The 17,069-nt window shown below is 37.5% G+C and overlaps 2 protein-coding genes across 2 annotated transcripts; both read right to left on the bottom strand.

Annotated features, from left to right (window-relative positions):
• Window positions 1-835: 835 nt before the first annotated feature.
• On the bottom strand, window positions 836-1,774 carry LOC148049469 (olfactory receptor 5J3-like). Its single transcript, XM_087715878.1, has one exon. The coding sequence runs from the start codon at window positions 1,772-1,774 to the stop codon at window positions 836-838; it is 939 nt and encodes a 312-aa protein (XP_087572004.1).
• Window positions 1,775-9,261: 7,487 nt separating this feature from the next.
• LOC106543777 (olfactory receptor 5F1-like) lies at window positions 9,262-10,200 on the bottom strand. The gene has a single exon (XM_014059857.2). It carries the CDS (start codon window positions 10,198-10,200, stop codon window positions 9,262-9,264), a length of 939 nt encoding a protein of 312 aa, XP_013915332.1.
• Between the last annotated feature and the right edge of the window lie 6,869 nt (window positions 10,201-17,069).

The raw sequence follows: 17,069 nt of genomic DNA, 5'->3' as shown, positions 1-17,069 counted from the left end.
TAGTACTTATGTGCGAAGGTAACCTTTACCTTTAACTTACTATACTGTTCTTTGGATAAAATACATTAACTGCCTTAGAAACTTATATATTTGACTGCCCAGATAATGGTTTTTTGAAGATGGAACAATTCCATTTTATCTACAATAAAAAATAAAAGAAATTTGGAGCAGAGAAGTGAATTTTCCTATATTCTAAAATCATTGGTATCAACTTTAAAAATATTAAATGCATTTATTAAAAATAGTATTTACAAGCATAAAATAAGAGCAACAAGATAAGAAGTTTTATTGGGTTTATTGGACTAAAAAATGTACATTGTTCATCCTTCATTGAAGATGTAATACATGGACAAGTAAATCAATTAAATACTTCGCTCTTATTCTTGATTGCTCCTTATTGGTTAAACAATCCTATTATGGTTCTAATATGAGGAAATTAAAATGTAAATGTCTCATTGTTCTTGTAATTATACTCCAAAAAGATCAGCCTGGATTAATCCTCCCCCCAACCCCTCCCCCATAGCTAGCTTTGTTCTAACTCTGAAGAATTTATTCTTTCTGTTCTTTTTCCTCCCTTCTGTCCTCTGCCTTTTTGGTCTGTAAGGAGCTAAAAAGCAGAGCTTGTCATTCCCTTTTAATTGACAACATTCATTAGGGGATGATAGCTATTAAAAAATGGGATAATTCTTCTTTAGATATAAATGTTTAGTTTTTGAACTCAAAAGTAGATATATAATTACCAGAGCCCTAAGAAAACTGTGCAGTATAGTGGTTTAATATTTAATGATACACAATGGTAAAAAAACATTTTCTTCTCTAAACCTGAGCAAAAATATCATATCTGTTGAACATGAAATTGTCTTCCTAGGATATTTCTGAAAGCACGCCTTACCTCCTGGTTCCTCATGCTGTAGATTAATGGGTTGAGCATGGGGGTCACCACTACATAGAACACAGAGGCCATTTGGTCTAGGTTATAATTTGACCTAGAGCTTGGTCGTGCATACATAAAGCTGAGACATCCATAGAAAATGGTTATGACCATGAGGTGAGATGTACAAGTGGAGAAGGCTTTCTTACGGGTTGCAGTAGAATGGAGCTTTAAAATGGTGACCAGGATATAAGCGTAGGAGGTGAGAACAGTCAAGCTTGTTGTTAATAAATTGAAACCAACAAATACAAATACCAACAGATAATTGAGACTGATATCTGAGCAGGAAAGAGCAAAAAGGGGAGGGCCCTCACAATAAAAACTCTTAATGATGTTTGGGCCACAGAAGGACAGTCTAGTTGCAGCCATTGTGTGAATAGAAGCATTAATGATCCCAGCAATGTAGGCCACTGCTATCAATTGAACACACTTTCTTTGGGACATTGTGATGAAGTAGAGTAGTGGATTGCAGATTGCCACGTAGCGATCATAGGCCATCACAGCTAGGAGGTAGCACTCTGTGGTGGCCAATAGAATATAAAAGTAAAGCTGAATAAAGCATCCTCCATAGGAAATAATCTTATTTTCTTTTAAAAGGCTGGATAGAAATTTTGGAGTGACACATGATGAATAACAAATATCCAAAAAAGATAAGCCGGTAAGAAAAAAGTACATTGGTGTGTGGAGAGAAGGACTCATCCTGATTAAGATAATCATGCTTAGATTTCCCATCAGGGTGATGGCATAAACAGCAGAAAATATCCCAAAGAGAATGAGCTGCATCTGTGAGTCGTCTGTTAATCCAGTGAGTATGAATTCTGTCACCGGTGTGTTATTTCCCATGTAATTACAGTAACAACGTTGAACAATATTTCAGTCAAGTTTTGATTGTTTTTCAAATATTTGTAATGTAGTCTCAGATCAGAACTAATGTTTAAGTTCCTAGCAAAAGAAATAGAAGTTGGAAGCCTTTTGATGAAGAGGTCAAGTAATAAAATAATATTCATTTTAGAGGAAGCAATATTCAGTCTGCATAAATATCTGAAAGTTGAGTCGTGGCAGTAGGGCCTATTTTCTATTGTTTGAGATGTTTTGCTGCTTATCCAAGCAGTTTCATCAATCAGAGCAAATTAGTTAGGCAGAGAGTCATTGGAATGTAGCTATTTGTCACCTGGGTGACTTAGAATCCTCATTGATATATTGGCACTTTGGAGGGAAACCCACGAGGTTTGTATGGGATGAGTTACTACATTCCAAGTATTCTCTGCCTACCTTGAAGAAATTGCTTGAACGAGTAGCAAAACGTTCAAACCAATAGAAAATAAGTTCAGTTGTCATAAGTCAACTTTCAGATAATTTCACATGGATGTCTAAGAATCTTCATTGACAGCTACATAGACATTTTCTTTCAAATTATAACTACATTACCATATTTTGAATATTACGTGCTATGCAATGAAATAATGAGGATTATTAGAATGCATTAGACATATCCTGCTAAATATGATTAAAACAGCTCCATCCCATGAATAAATTTCTCCACAGGACTGTTAAAGGCAATTAGCAACCATGAGAGTGCTACTGAAATCTTTGAGGTGAGGAACTCTTCTTTAAATCTTGGAAGACCTCAGACAAGTATCAGAGCAAATATGACTTGCATTTACATTTCCTTTAACAGGATATCTTGAGAAGCTGTTGTCTATTGCTCTGTTGGTTCATTGCTGGATTTATATGCTCCTTGACTTGTGGAAGCTGATTTTTGGGCTACAAGAGTTTCTCATTCTTGAGTCCATTAAATGAATTATGAATGGCAAAAGCTACCCTGACTCTCTTGTCATACAGTAGGTGATTCATCACTGTCAACCATGTTCTTGTATGTTGTTCGTGATGGTCTTTAATATAATCAAGTTGTTTTGCATTCTGTAAAACAGTTGTTCATTCTACGAAATAGTTCAAAGAACTATTTCTATAAAAAATTTTTGAAGAATTACTTGTTGGTAAATATAGTTCCCTTTTTTATCTTGGTTTTGCCATGTTAATGCCAGTTATGTTTTGATGGTTAGCCTTACTTGCTTTTTTGTACTACCCATTATTAACATTTAACATAACTTGTTACATTATTAAATGTTGTTACATTTAATAACATAACTTTTACAGTTTTAGAAACATAACATTTGATTTGTTCCATCTCAAAATACCTTATTTTCTATGCCAAATGAGTAGATTTGTTCCTCGCCAAACTTGTAAATTTCCTGAAATATTAAGGGAGGTTATTTTTTAAAAACTGGGGAATCAGACTGTACACTTACCATGAAAGATAGCTCTTGCCATTTCTGACTATCCAATCAGTGCTCTTTGAAGTAACAATAACTTATCTTCCCATGAACACTAAAGCAAACTTTCATAAGCAATAAAATGTATAGTTATCTTTTTGTTTTCTTCCAGCTCAACTGCATCTTCACATTTTATAATATGTATTTTTTTTCAAGCTTCTGTTGCAGGTTCTTGAAACTTGTATTAGCATTCTTTTGTTGTTTTGGATATTTTCCTTCTATCTTCAGCAACTCGGCAGCCTTTATACAGAATTATATAATTCTGTGGATAATAATATTTCCTTCAATTCTCTTTGGAATGATGCAGAGAAGAATTCTACTGAGAAAAATAATGGTTTGGGGAATGTCTCCCTGAAGTGCTTGAAACTGCTCCATCTACTGACTTGTCTTAATTACACAGTGAAAATTCAGTAAACTGAATCACAATTATTTGAAATATTTACCAGTGGAAAATGGAACATCAGAGATCACTTCTTACTAATAGTATTTTATCATACCATTCCCCACCACATACACATGATGTTTCTCATGTAGACAAAGAGTGTCTTTCAAAAATATGGTTTTATTATTTAAATAGAAAAAAGATTAACAAAACTGTGTTCAAAATAGTAACCGAATCGTTCAGAGAAAATATTAAAAACTTATGCAATGTTGTGAAGCAGTGATTTTAAAGACTATTAAATGATGGTATGAACTTGTTGGTGTGATAGCTGTGTGTGTGCTCACTTATGTTTTTAGACCCTTGCCCCTCTAGTTGGTGAAGGCCTCCCAGGAGGTCGCATGTGTCTGAGTCCGAGCAGTGGTGAATTCTTCCTTGGCAGAGAGACTGGGTACATCTACATTTAGGGAGACAGTGGTCTTTACCCTCCTCAGGAAGGCATCATTGGACTCAACTATGTTGGTTAATTTCTAGCAGCTCCAAAGGGCCCTGGATGAAGCAGACTATCAGGATTCCTTTCAATTAAATTTCACATGGCACAGTATAGAAACAGCTTTAGTCATGCTTGTTGATAACTTGTGGAGGGACACATGATAGAGATGATGCACCCTCCTTGATCTCTTGTCAACTTTCAGTACTAACAACCATGGTAACTCTTGACAACTCAAGAATGTCAGTGTTGGATATGGATTGAGGCAGTGGTGCTCCTCCTTCCTCCATGCCACTTCAGTCACAGTTGACAATGGGAAGTGAGAGAAAGAGAGAGGCCATCACATTGTGATGCGATTCAGGGTCCAGTTCTTTCCCACTCCTGATTGACATCTACATGAGAGAACTGGGTGAAATCATGCATTGGCAAGGAACAAGATATCATCAGGATGCTGATGATACTCAATTTTACATCTTAACCCAGGCCCACCAAGTGATATTATCAATGTTTTGTCTTGGTGTCTAAGAGGCTATAGGTGAGAGAATTGAGGTTCAGACTGCACCATCACAAGACAAAGTGGCTGTGGATTGTGGGATCTTCTGCATCTGGGGATCTGGGGATTTCTGAAGGGAGTTACACTTAGGCAATGTGACCCAGTATTCTCTGGAACAATATCTTCACAGTTCCCTTTGAAATAGGTCATGAATTAAGATTTGAATGGTATGATTAGCTATGGTATGACAAAATTAAAGTAAATGTTGATTTCAATAACCATTTTGTCAGACATGGGAGCAGTATATAAGTCTAAGTGCTATTGCTATGACTCCTAGCCTAAATGGATTACCCATTACCATAGAAGAGGTCATTGACCATCCCAAGGAGAAGACAGTCCTTGTTGTAATCAATGGACCATAACAAATAAGTTTGCATAAGACAGCTAACAAAAGGAAGTATTTGTTCTTTCAAAAGACAATTTGGGAACACTATTGTGTCAGCAGAGTAATTGTTGTCCAAATAAACAAGGAAAAAGTCTTCTGAAGTACTATGAGAAAGGTGAGACACAATTAATGCAGAATCAGATCCAGAAAGATATTCTTGGATAAAATGTGTTTTTGCAAGGTTTTTAAATTCGATGCCAGTGTGGAATGTTTGGCAATCAAATTGAATAATGCAAATAAACAATAAATGAAATATTTGAGCTGAGTTATAGTTTCTATATATTTTATAACAATTAACCATGACAGATTAGTTACTTCCACATATTTTAAATCACAGTACCTTTCCAGCAGAATGCTGAATTAATTGACCCCTTAAATTCTTGAGTTAGTCCAAATGAACCTTTTAGCATACAACCACACTTACTAATAAAATATTACATTGAATTATTAGGTACTCCACATATTCCTCTCCCATTGTCCTGTTACTTCTGTATTTTATCTTACATTTTCCAAAACAAAACAGAACAACAGGAGGAGACGGTGTTGGGGATCATCCATTAGGAAGTACCCGCTAAATGCTAGGATGTTGCACGATTACCCAATAGAAAATGATATAATAATAATAAGATATCATTATACCATTTTATTATAATTATTATAATAAATTATATGTGCCTGATTCCCAGTGGGCTCTGATGCATCCTTTTATTAGTGTAGACTCTGAGCTACTGAGTGTTGTTACAATATAATGCAACCTGAAACAGCAATACTATTCTGCTCCATTCTGATATTGATCTATTCATTTTATCTTTTTTTAATGGACCATTGACATTTGAAACTTCTGAGTGTGTAAGAAGATAATGATGTACAATACAAAAAATATGAACCCATCTGTTTCTACAGACTCTTTTAACTTGTAGTTTGTGATATTTCTTTATAGTTTGACTAAGGTGACCAGACGTCCCGCTTTTGGCGGGACAGTCACAATTTTTTACAATTTGTCCCGCATCCTGCGATGTTTTTAAAAAGTCCCGATTTTCATGGGTGAGTGGACGAAAGGGCATCGGCAGTGCTGCCAGGACCCGCTGTGCGAGGGCGAGGGAAGAGTAGGGCGGGGCCTGAGGAAGCTGGAGGGAGGGGACTCAGAGGGATGGGGGAGCCAAAATGGTGGTGGCTGAGGAGGAGGAGGTCTCGCGGCCGCCACTGCCACCGCCGCCACCAAGGAATTGCAGGATGATAGTGGCTGTGCGCCAGGAGGTCGGCCTGTGGGGCTGGAGGCTGTGCGGCGGCTGCGCACTGCTGAGCACTAATAGGAATCACGGGGCAGGCTGGCCAAGCGGCCTCGCGTACGTAGCTCACCTTGCCGCCCGATGGAGGCTGCCCTGCTGCTGGCGCTGCTGCACCTCTGCTCTGCCACAAAGATACCACTGCCACCCCCGCTGGCTCTTCCCGCCCAGACACCCGCCACCCAGGAGCCACCTGAAGCCTTCCTGCCCACCACCAGCTGCACCACGGCTGACTTGCCCCGGGCAGGCTGGAAGGCTTCAGGCATCTGGGTGGGAAGAGCCGGCGAGTGGATGGCGGTGGCATCGCCACCCAGGAGCTACCCGAAGCCTTCCTACCCACCACCGGCTGCACCGCAGCTGACTCGCCCCAGGCAGACTGGAAGGCTTCGGGCATCCGGGCGGGATGAGCCGGTGAGTGGATGGTGGTGGCATCGCTGCCCAGGAGCTGACTGAAGCCTTTCTCCCCACCACCGGCTGCACCACAGCCGACTCATCCCAGGCTGGAAGGCTTTGGACGGCGGGTGTCCGGGTGGGAAGTGCCGACGAGTGGATGGTGGTGGCATCGCTGCCCAGGAGCTGTCCGAAGCCTTCCTGCCCACCATCAGCTGCACCGCAGCCGGCTCGCCCCGAGCCGTCTGGAAGGCTCCTGGGCGGCGAACATCCGGGCGGGAAGAGTCGGCGAGTGGGTGGCAATGGCATCTTCAGCCGCAGAGCAGAGGTGCAGCAGCACCAGCAGCAGGGCAGCCTCCATCAGGCGGCGAGGCGAGCTGCATGCGCTAGGCCGCTTGGCCAGCCTGCCCCGCGACTCCTGCTAGTGCTCGGGCTGGAAGGCTTTGGGCGGCCAGAGCGTGAAGATGAGGCCAGGCAAGAAGAAGGACCTGGGCACGCTGGGTACGTGTTGGGCACCCCTTCGATTTCTTCTCCCCAATCAATGGTGTCCCGATTTACCAATTTTAAAATCTCGTCACTTTAAGTATGACACAAAACATTCCACTGAATTGGAATCTGAACTGAAATCTGTGAGCTCTGTAATCAATGAACACACAGCTATTTTTGTTGGGACTGATTTATTTCATAAGGTTTGCATTATAGCTAGTCTGACAGAAATGGATTGCCCAGGATCGTAGGTAAAATCAATTGAATTGCAATTGTAACACAAATGTTGCTGAAGTTATTACTACCAACAATTTGTCCTTTAAATGCTGGCTTTGCAAAACTTCTGGTAATATCAAATAATTATTGATTTCAATTTTTAAGAAATCTTAAATATATTTATTAAAATAGTATTTAGGAATTTAAAACAAGACCAATACATTAAAAGTTTTCTTTGGGTTTATTGTACTCAACAGATATTTAAGAAAACTGGTTGTTGATCTTACAATGGAAATATAATGTGAATTTATTACATGGGCTGGGTTTTTAAAAAACAGTCTTATTAGTGTGAACTAGGTTCTTGGAAGAAAATTAAAATGTATTGATTTTGTAATTATACTCAAAAATTTTTTAATTTGCCTACTCATGAAATATACTGACTTTATATTAAACTTGGACAGCTACCCAAAGAACATTATGTGTTCCTGGAAATTATTTCTGTGTCAGAGGCTACAGTTTGGCTTGATTAACTCTCAAAATTTAAATTGGCTATCTATTGACATAAAACTTATAAAATACAATTCTGAGTCAGGTTCAACTTTTTAAAAACTGTATTGTAGCAATTTATTATAGATGTCACAAGTGCTGAATATTTGTTTGTATTTCACTTAGTTTTGGAGGATGCCCTTTATTTTTCATTGTTTTAAAGGGCTCTTTTATATTGGAGTGTGTGTGTGTGTGTACACACATACACACTTTTCTAGTACTATATCAAAACTTTAAAAAAAATATATTCAAACCTACACATCCTTCCTGCTAGAACGGTATATTCTGCTGTGAACAGGCAGGACAAGAGACATTGTCCAGAAGCATTCTGGGGAGGACATGCAAAATCTCACCTTTCTCCTTTCTCCAATTCATATGAATTGTCTTTCAGTTCCCTTCCCCTGTGCACAAGGATTTGCTAAATACCTTCATCAGTTTGGAACCACATTAAGTTTTTGTCATCTTTATCTCAGTGTAATGGGACTTGCAAACTCCCTTTGTGCTGTCTGGCTTTGTTGCTGCTGATCTTAATTCAACAAAATGGAAGTAGGCGTTGCCTGCACAAAAGGCACAAAGTTTTGATTTCCCTTCTAGTTTTCACATGTTCCCATGGTCAGTTACTTATAAACATATTCATAAATTCCCAGTGTTTAGCACAGCAGGGTTTGATTTGAGTTTACAGATTATTTCCCCTTAGAATGGGTAACTTCTCCTTTAAAAGTAGATTTCAGGAAGCTTGTTAAAGCAAGCTGAAATAACTTATGTACCGTATAAAATTTGTCCTTACCAAAAAGGACTACATTTGCACCCAAGTAGCATTCGCCATGGTACTGAGGTACACAAGAACAATAGCCTGATATGCTTGAATAACTGCTACTCAGCTAAGAACACTAAAAAGGGGAGATCAGCCTGGATGAAACCAAATATAAATGCCAGCTTGTTCTAACTCTGAAGAACATATTCTCTCTGTTCTTTTTTCCTCCTGTCCGTGCTCAGCTCCTTGCTTTGTAAACAGCAAAGAGCAGAGTCTGTTATTCCTTTCTAAATGATAATAATTTAGGCATGATAGCTACCCCAAAATAGGACAATTTTTTTAGATTACAAATTTCATTTTTTTAACTCAAAAGTAAATATATAGTTACTATCAGAGCCCTAGGGAAACTGTACAGCATAATGGTTTATTATTTAATGAGACCCAATGAAAAAATGTTTGCTAATAGAAGAGCCTTTATATAAAATTAAATTTTTGGCAAAAAGCAACGACTCTTAAAACTGTTGAACATGAAATTTCCTTTCTAGGATATTTCTGAAAGCACGCCTTACCTCCTGGTTCCTCATGCTGTAGATTAATGGGTTGAGCATGGGGGTTACCACTACATAGAACACAGAGGCCATTTGGTCTAGGTTATAATTTGACCTAGAGCTTGGCCGTACATACATAAAGCTGAGACATCCATAGAAAATGGTGATGACCATGAGGTGAGATGTACAAGTGGAGAAGGCTTTCTTACGGCTTGCAGCAGAATGGATCTTGAAAATGGTAACCAGGATATAGGCATAAGATGTGAGAACAGTCATGCTTGTTGTTATTAAATTAAAGCCAACAAGAATAAAAACCAACAGATAATTAAGACTGATATCTGAGCAGGAAAGAGCAAAAAGGGGAGGGCCCTCACAATAAAAACTCTTAATGATGTTTGGGCCACAGAAAGACAGTCTAGTTGCAGCCATTGTGTGAATAGAAGCATTAATGATCCCAGCAATGTAGGCAACTGATATCAGTTGAGCACACTTCCTTTGGGACATTGTGATCAAATAGAGTAGTGGATTGCAGATTGCCACATAGCGATCATAGGCCATCACAGCTAGGAGGTAGCTCTCTGTAGTGGCAAAAAGGGCATAAAAGTAAAGCTGTGTAAAGCAACTTGTAAAGGAAATGGACTTCTTCTCTTTCAAAAGATTGGATAGAAAGTTTGGGGTCACCGTTGTTGAATAACAGGTATCCAGGAAAGATAAGCTGGTAAGGAAAAAGTACATTGGTGTGTGGAGTTGATGACTGGTTCTGATTAAGACAATCATGCCCACGTTTCCCATCAAGGTGATGGTATAAACAGCAAAAAATATCACAAAAAGGATCAGCTGCAAGTGTGGATCCTCTGTCAACCCAGTGAGTATGAATTCTGTCACCCATGTGCTATTTCCCATTAACACTGTGAAAATAAAATATAGTACTCAATGTTACATTTTCTCTTAACATTTCAACTACATAAACTATTTTCTGTGATGTTAAATAAGATATTGGAAAGAGGATTTAAAATTAAATTCTAAGAAGATAAAACTGGGTATGTCATTGTCAATATTCTGATGATACAGTATATTATAACATTAATGTTTCTTCATTTAATTGAAGAACAATCGAATCAAATTCTATAAATGAAAGGAAGCTAGTATTTGTGACCTAAAATAAGTCCTTAGAAGGAAGGCATGGAATTTTATCTATCAATAATAGTTTCTCCATCTCAAACAATTTTGAGATTCTTAGACTAGTCTGATAAACCAGAAAGCCCCCAAACCTCAACTTACTCAGTCACTCTGAACTCAACCACAATTACAATAGGCTAAAGCATTCTTTCTTTGCTGGTTGTGGGTGGATTGCTTCTATGTAAAATGAGTTAGGAGATTCTTTGTGTGTGGGTAGAAACCCAGATATATTCATTTCCAGCTGGCTATAGGTCTTCTTATTAATTTGATCACAACACTTTCTTGGCTGTCTCAGCAAGGCAATATTTTCTACTGGGAAACCTTAGTATTCCCTAAGTAGTGTTAATTTTAGACAAATGTTTTCTAGAAATGGCAGCTACATGGTAATTTTTAGATCCTTACTTAAAAGCTCCTAAGATTACATGTTGAATTAGTATGTTTTTCTTGCAACTTTTATTCTAAATTTAAGAAGTTGAAATACAATTGAAGTAATTAATACAATCAGGTATTAACATATAACTAAAACCTACATTATGTTTATCTGTTTGTCTGTTTATCAAATTAGTCCAAAGTACATCATACCACAATTCTACAAACAATATTCTTAAAGTCTACTAATTTAAATAATGTGTACAAAATCTTGGTCCCATTACATCAGGATGTCCAGACCAATTTTATTCACAAAATTGTGCCACTAAAGCATCCCTGTGGTCATGTGAACATGTTTTCCATGTTCCTTTCCAGCTTCCCACAAGCAGAATCAATGGGAAATTCAGCAGGAAGTTGAAGTCATTCCTTCTTTTTGCTTACACACAGGCATACATGTCATCTGTTTAGGTAATTCAATATTGACTTATTATTGAAGTTCATTTGCCACTACAGTTATTTTTCTATTTATGATACAATCATTTTAGATGACCATCTGGATATAAATAAATATGATCAACCGAAGTTTGCCTTGTGGAAAGAAAAGGGGGATGTCATGTTCAGGAGATGACACCAAATGTCATTGAAGGTCTAGTAGGTCACATGTTGTCTTGTATAGTCTATACTTACCATAATATAACACAGGAATTTCATCTACGGACTTGTTCCCAGTATTATTTATAAGTGATTGCATATATTTATTTGGATTTAGAATAATAGCATCATATAATCATAGAGCTGGAAGGAACATTGGAGATCTTCTAATCCAACTCCCTGCTCAATGTAGGGGACTTTATTACATCCCAGACAAATGCCTATTCAATCTTTAAAACTTTAGAGCAATAGGTCTAGACTAGAGCACCCACAGCTCTGGGAAACAAATTGTTTCAGGAATTAATTGTTCTTAATATCAGGAAATTTCTCCTTAGTTCCAGGTTGGATCTTGTCTTTAACAAGCTTCCACCATTGCTTCTGCGGTCCTGCGGTCCTTTGGATAATATGTCAATCCTCTCTTCCCTGCGATTGCCCTCAAGTTCCGGGTGATATCTATCATATCAAACCTAATCCTTCTGTTTGTTATGCTGGACATACCTACCTGTAGTTCCCTTAACCATTCATCATATGGATTAGCACTAGACCCTTATCATCTTTTTGGTCTTCTCTATATTTTTTTTTCTGTGGTCTCAGCATCTCTTTTGTATTGCGGCAACAAAAACGGGACTCAGTGTTCCAAGTGTGGTCTCACTAGTACAGTATATAGAATAGTACTACCATTTTTTTTATTAGTGGATCATTGAAACTTGATCTATGTCAGCTTCCGGTTTGGGCGTTGTCTGTGAGGAGTTGTTTTTTTTAACAGCTCCGGACCCTTGGCTACGTTAAGCTGTCTAAACAGCATCCATCAACTGTTTGACTGATTACCTCTCCTCCGGGCATAGGAAAAGAGGTGAGAAAGCTGTGTTTGGAAAGTGCTCCATTCAACCCCCCCCCCCAGAACATAAATCTGGGGGTGGAAGGTGTGAGCCGCCGTGCAACTCAGTGAATTCTCCACACCGAGGACTTTTTCTGCCTTTTTGCAGAACGAAGGCATATGTCCACCCTCTGCTCAATGATTGATTTATTACTGATTCCAATAGGGGCAGATTGATACTGGAGAACTTCTAATTGTATGTATCAGACTTTACTCCATTTTTAAAAAAAATTCCTTCTGATAAACTACTTGCCAGAAACACAAAGAAAATGGTGCCGAACAGCTTTGTAGGTGGGGTCAGGCTCTGATGTTACAGAGTTTCACGGAGCTCAGACCATTTAAAGATCATTAATTCAGTAGTGATTTATTACTAAACTAAATAATAATTGCTGGACAAGTGGCTTGCCTGGATTTAGTAATTGGGTGGAGAAGATTAAATGAGAAATGGCCTCTAAGCAGCAAAAAATAAAAGCACTGGTAATTCACCTGCTCCAGGATCTAAATTACAGTCACTACTCCACCCCAACCCCCTCCTACTGCTACAGGGGAATCTTTGACTTGAGAAATACTGCAAAAAGAACTAAGTGTGGCCTTAGCTGAGGCCTTAAAAAATTATGCAGCTCCGATGGAAATTAAAATACAGGAAAAGATATCTGTTGCCTTTAAGGAACTGTCAGAAGAAGTTATGAATTCGGTCCAGATTCGTAATCAACAAATTAGAGATGATATTTTGGATATTTTAAATGCTTATCGGGCTATGTATCAGGAATCGAGGATAAATTGGAAGATTATAATGATTCCAATATTAACCTGGTAACGAAAATGGACGTGGTCCAACAAAAGGCTGGTGATGCAGAAAATGAAATTATAATGTTGCAGTACAGACAGGTGGAATTTGCTTTAAGCATAAGAGGCCTCAAAGAGAAAAACCAAGAAAATTTGAAGCAGATCTTCTCAGAAGCTTTTGATCAATTGATGGGACGGTCAGGAGGGATTTTCGATTGGCAGATTGACAAAATATACTGTGTTAATTCCTGGCTTGCCAGACAAAAGCAACTTCCAAGAGACATTGTGGTGTATTTTGCCACAAGAGATATGAGGAATTCTATATTGCAAGAGTCTTACAAAACCAAGCTGCAAATTGGGAGTCAGGAGGTGACTGTTTTGAAGGAAATACCACCCAAAATGTTGAGATCAAGGAAAGACTATGCCTTTTTAGTCGATGAGCTCAAAAATCATCAGCTACAGTTCAGATGGGAGGTCCCAGCCGGGGTAGCAGTTACTTACCAGGGGCAAAGATATCGTCTTAACTCAGTATGGAAGGCTCAAGATTTTTATAATAATATACTGAAGGCTGGACATCCCCCCCCTCCAGGACCTAGAGAAAGAGAACAAGAAGGACAGGACAGACAGCAAGATTCTCAAGGATCATCAAGGCTGGATCAACTTCCTCTCTCAGAACTAGAAGGAGCAAAGGAGCAAAGACAAACCCACGTGATTACTAGGCGAATGGAACAAGAGTTAAAAAAGCAACAAACTTTGCAACAAACACACGCTACCGTCCAAGAACTCACAGGTTTTAGCTCAGAAGCAGTGGGAGGAGCCAGGTTGAAAGCCAAACTACAGGATTTTCAGATGGCTCTTAAAAAGCTTCAGGGAGCTAAAGATGATAACTAAGTTCTTAACCTGGAATGTTAACATCTTAAACTCCCCACAGAAAAGGAAGAAAATAAATCATTATTTGAAACAGTTTAAGAATGACATAATTTGCCTGCAAGAGACTCATATTAGGTTAATTGACCAGAAATATCTGATCAATTCAAGACTTGGACAACCCTTTGTAGCTTCTGCCCCAGAGAAGAAAAATGGTATAGTTATTTACTTAAGAAAGGACCTGAAAGCTGAATTAATTGAAGCAGACTCTCAAGGAAGATATATTGCAATAGAACTGGTATTAGAAGGGAAAAAGATGCTCCTAATGGGAATATATGCTCCCAATCAACAACAAGACAAATTTTATAAAATGCTCCACACTAAGTTAATACACTGGGACTATAGATTTTGCATATTAATGGGTGATTGGAACGGTGTTTTGGATACCAAGAAAGACAAGAAGGGTCTTCTGCAAAATATCCAAACGCGAGCGAAACTACCTAAGTCTTTTTTCGATATGATGGATGATTTTGAACTGAGAGACATCTGGTGAGAAAGGAATGCAAAAGAACATGACTTTACATTTTTCTCTGATAGACATCAATCCTTTTCTAGGATTGGCTTTATACTAACAACAAATGATTTGCTTTCTAGGGTAAAGAAGATGAAGATATGTTCCAGAGCTTTATCAGATCATAATCTGGTTTGGATGGAGTTGGAATTTGGGACAGAAGCAAGAAGGACTTAGAGATTAAATGACAATTTATTTAGATATGAGAAAAATATTAATGAATGTGAAAAATTGTTAAGAGAATATTTTGTTTTTAATATGAATAAGGATACATCTATGGAAATGATCTGGGATGCAAGTAAAGCGTACATGCGAGGAGACTTAATAAATTTAAATAGGTTACATTGACATAAACAGGGGGGGAAAAGAACTGAACTAGAGGAAGAGATCAGGAAGAAAGAACAGGAGTTAATATTAAACCCAGGAGATAAGAATATTAAAGAAGCAATTACTTTATTAAGAGCGCAATTTAATATGCTGATGTCAGACCAGGTGGCTACTAATTTGTTATATGCAAAACATAATACTTTTTGTAATGCAAACAAATCTGGTATCATATTTGATTAGGAAGAAACAGAAATCTCGCAATATATCGAAAATACATTATAAAGGGAAGGAAGTATATCAACAGGATGAGATTCAAAAGGCCTTTTTTACAGGATTGTACACAAATGACAAAATACAAGGTTTAGATATAGATAGATACCTGGACAAAGAAAAAATACCAATAGTTAAAGATGAGCAAAGGGAAAGATTGAATCAACCAATAACTTTGGGGGAAATTCTCCAGGTAATTAAACAGCTAAAGGCAGGGAAAGCACTGGGTACAGATAGTTTGACAGCGGCTTATTACAAAAATTTACAATTAGAAATGGTAGAACCCCTTAAGGAATTATTTAATAAGATCCAAATGGAAGGGAAGGTACCCCCATCTTGGAAGACAGCCTTCATATCCCTGATACCTATAGAAGATCAAGATCTTAATCAACCAAAAAATTATAGACCTATATCATTACTTAATATAGATTATAAAATTTTCACTAAAATATTAGCGAATAGGTTAATGTTGGTTATTCAGCAATTGATTCATAATGATCGAACTGGTTTTATACAAGGGAGAAAAATGAGAAGTAATGTAAGACAAATTATTAATATACTGGAATACTTGGGAAAGAATAATCAAATCCCTGCAGGAGCTTATATTTTTAGATGCCGAGAAAGCCTTTGATCGAGTGAACTGGCAATTTTTAATGAAAATAATTCAAAAGATGCAAATAGGAGAGCACTTTTTACAATCAATTAAAGCAATATATCAGGAACAAACAGCACAAATTATAGTCAATGGAAGTTTAACAGACCCATTTAAAATCGAGAAAGGTACAAGACAGGGTTGCCCCCTATCCCCATTATTGTTTATGGTAACCCTGGAATTATTGTTGAATAAAATACGGGGATCAGATGATTTACAGGGAATCAAGATTAGGCATCAAGAATATAGATTACGTGCAATTGCAGACGATTTGGTTGTAACATTAACCCAACCACAGGAATCTAGCAAGGCTTTAATGAATATGATTAATCAATATGGCCAAGTATCTGGATTTAAAATAAATTTAGGGAAAACAAAGATGCTAGTTAAAAATATGAACACTAATCAAAGAGAAGAATTAGAAGGAATGACAGGATGTGAAATAGTTAAAAAGGTTAAATATCTAGGAGTCTACATCTCAACCTCAAATGGGAAACTATACAAGTATAATTATGAGCCACTATGGTGTAGCATACAGACAGAGATGAAAAATTGGGAAAATTACAATTATCCTTGTTGGGAAGAATAGCAGCAGTGAAAATGAATGTTTTGCCTAAATTTTTATTTCTTTTTGAAATGATACTAATACTTAAAAAAGATGCAAATTTGCTAGAATGGCAGAAGGGTATTAACAAATTTGTTTGGGCAGGAAAGAAGCCGAGAATAAAACTTAAAATAATGCAAGATGTACCTGAGAGAGGAGGTTTGAAATTGCCAAACTTAAAACTATATTACAAAGCAGTAGTTTTATCAGTAATCAGTGACTGGATTAACTTAACAGTTGATAGAATACTTAATATCGAAGGACATGATTTGGTATATGGTTGTCATGCTTACTTGCTATATGACAAAAAGGTGGATAAGAATTTTAAAAGTCATATTTTAAGGAATGCTCTACTGCGGGTCTGGAAAAAATATCAATACAAACTAAATGATAAGATACCTATGTGGGCAATTCCTAGACATGCAATAGAAAACATAAATATAGTACAAAAACAGGATGTAACTACATACAGACAGCTTCTCACCCTAGAAAAAGGTGTATTACAATTGAAACCCTTGAATGTACTAAAAGAGGAAAAAGTAATTCAAACATGGTTTCAGTATTACAGGCCAGATGGAAAAAAGATCAAAAAATTGGTTTAATGCAAAATGAGGATAAT

This window comes from Thamnophis sirtalis, unplaced genomic scaffold (genome assembly GCF_051295495.1).
Source record: "Thamnophis sirtalis isolate CommonGarterSnake01/CBP01778 unplaced genomic scaffold, rThaSir2_p1.2 scaffold_1, whole genome shotgun sequence".
Classification (NCBI taxonomy): domain Eukaryota; kingdom Metazoa; phylum Chordata; class Lepidosauria; order Squamata; family Natricidae; genus Thamnophis; species Thamnophis sirtalis.
The sequence above is the reverse complement of the archived record's forward strand: the minus strand, read 5'-3'. Positions and strand labels throughout refer to the sequence as shown.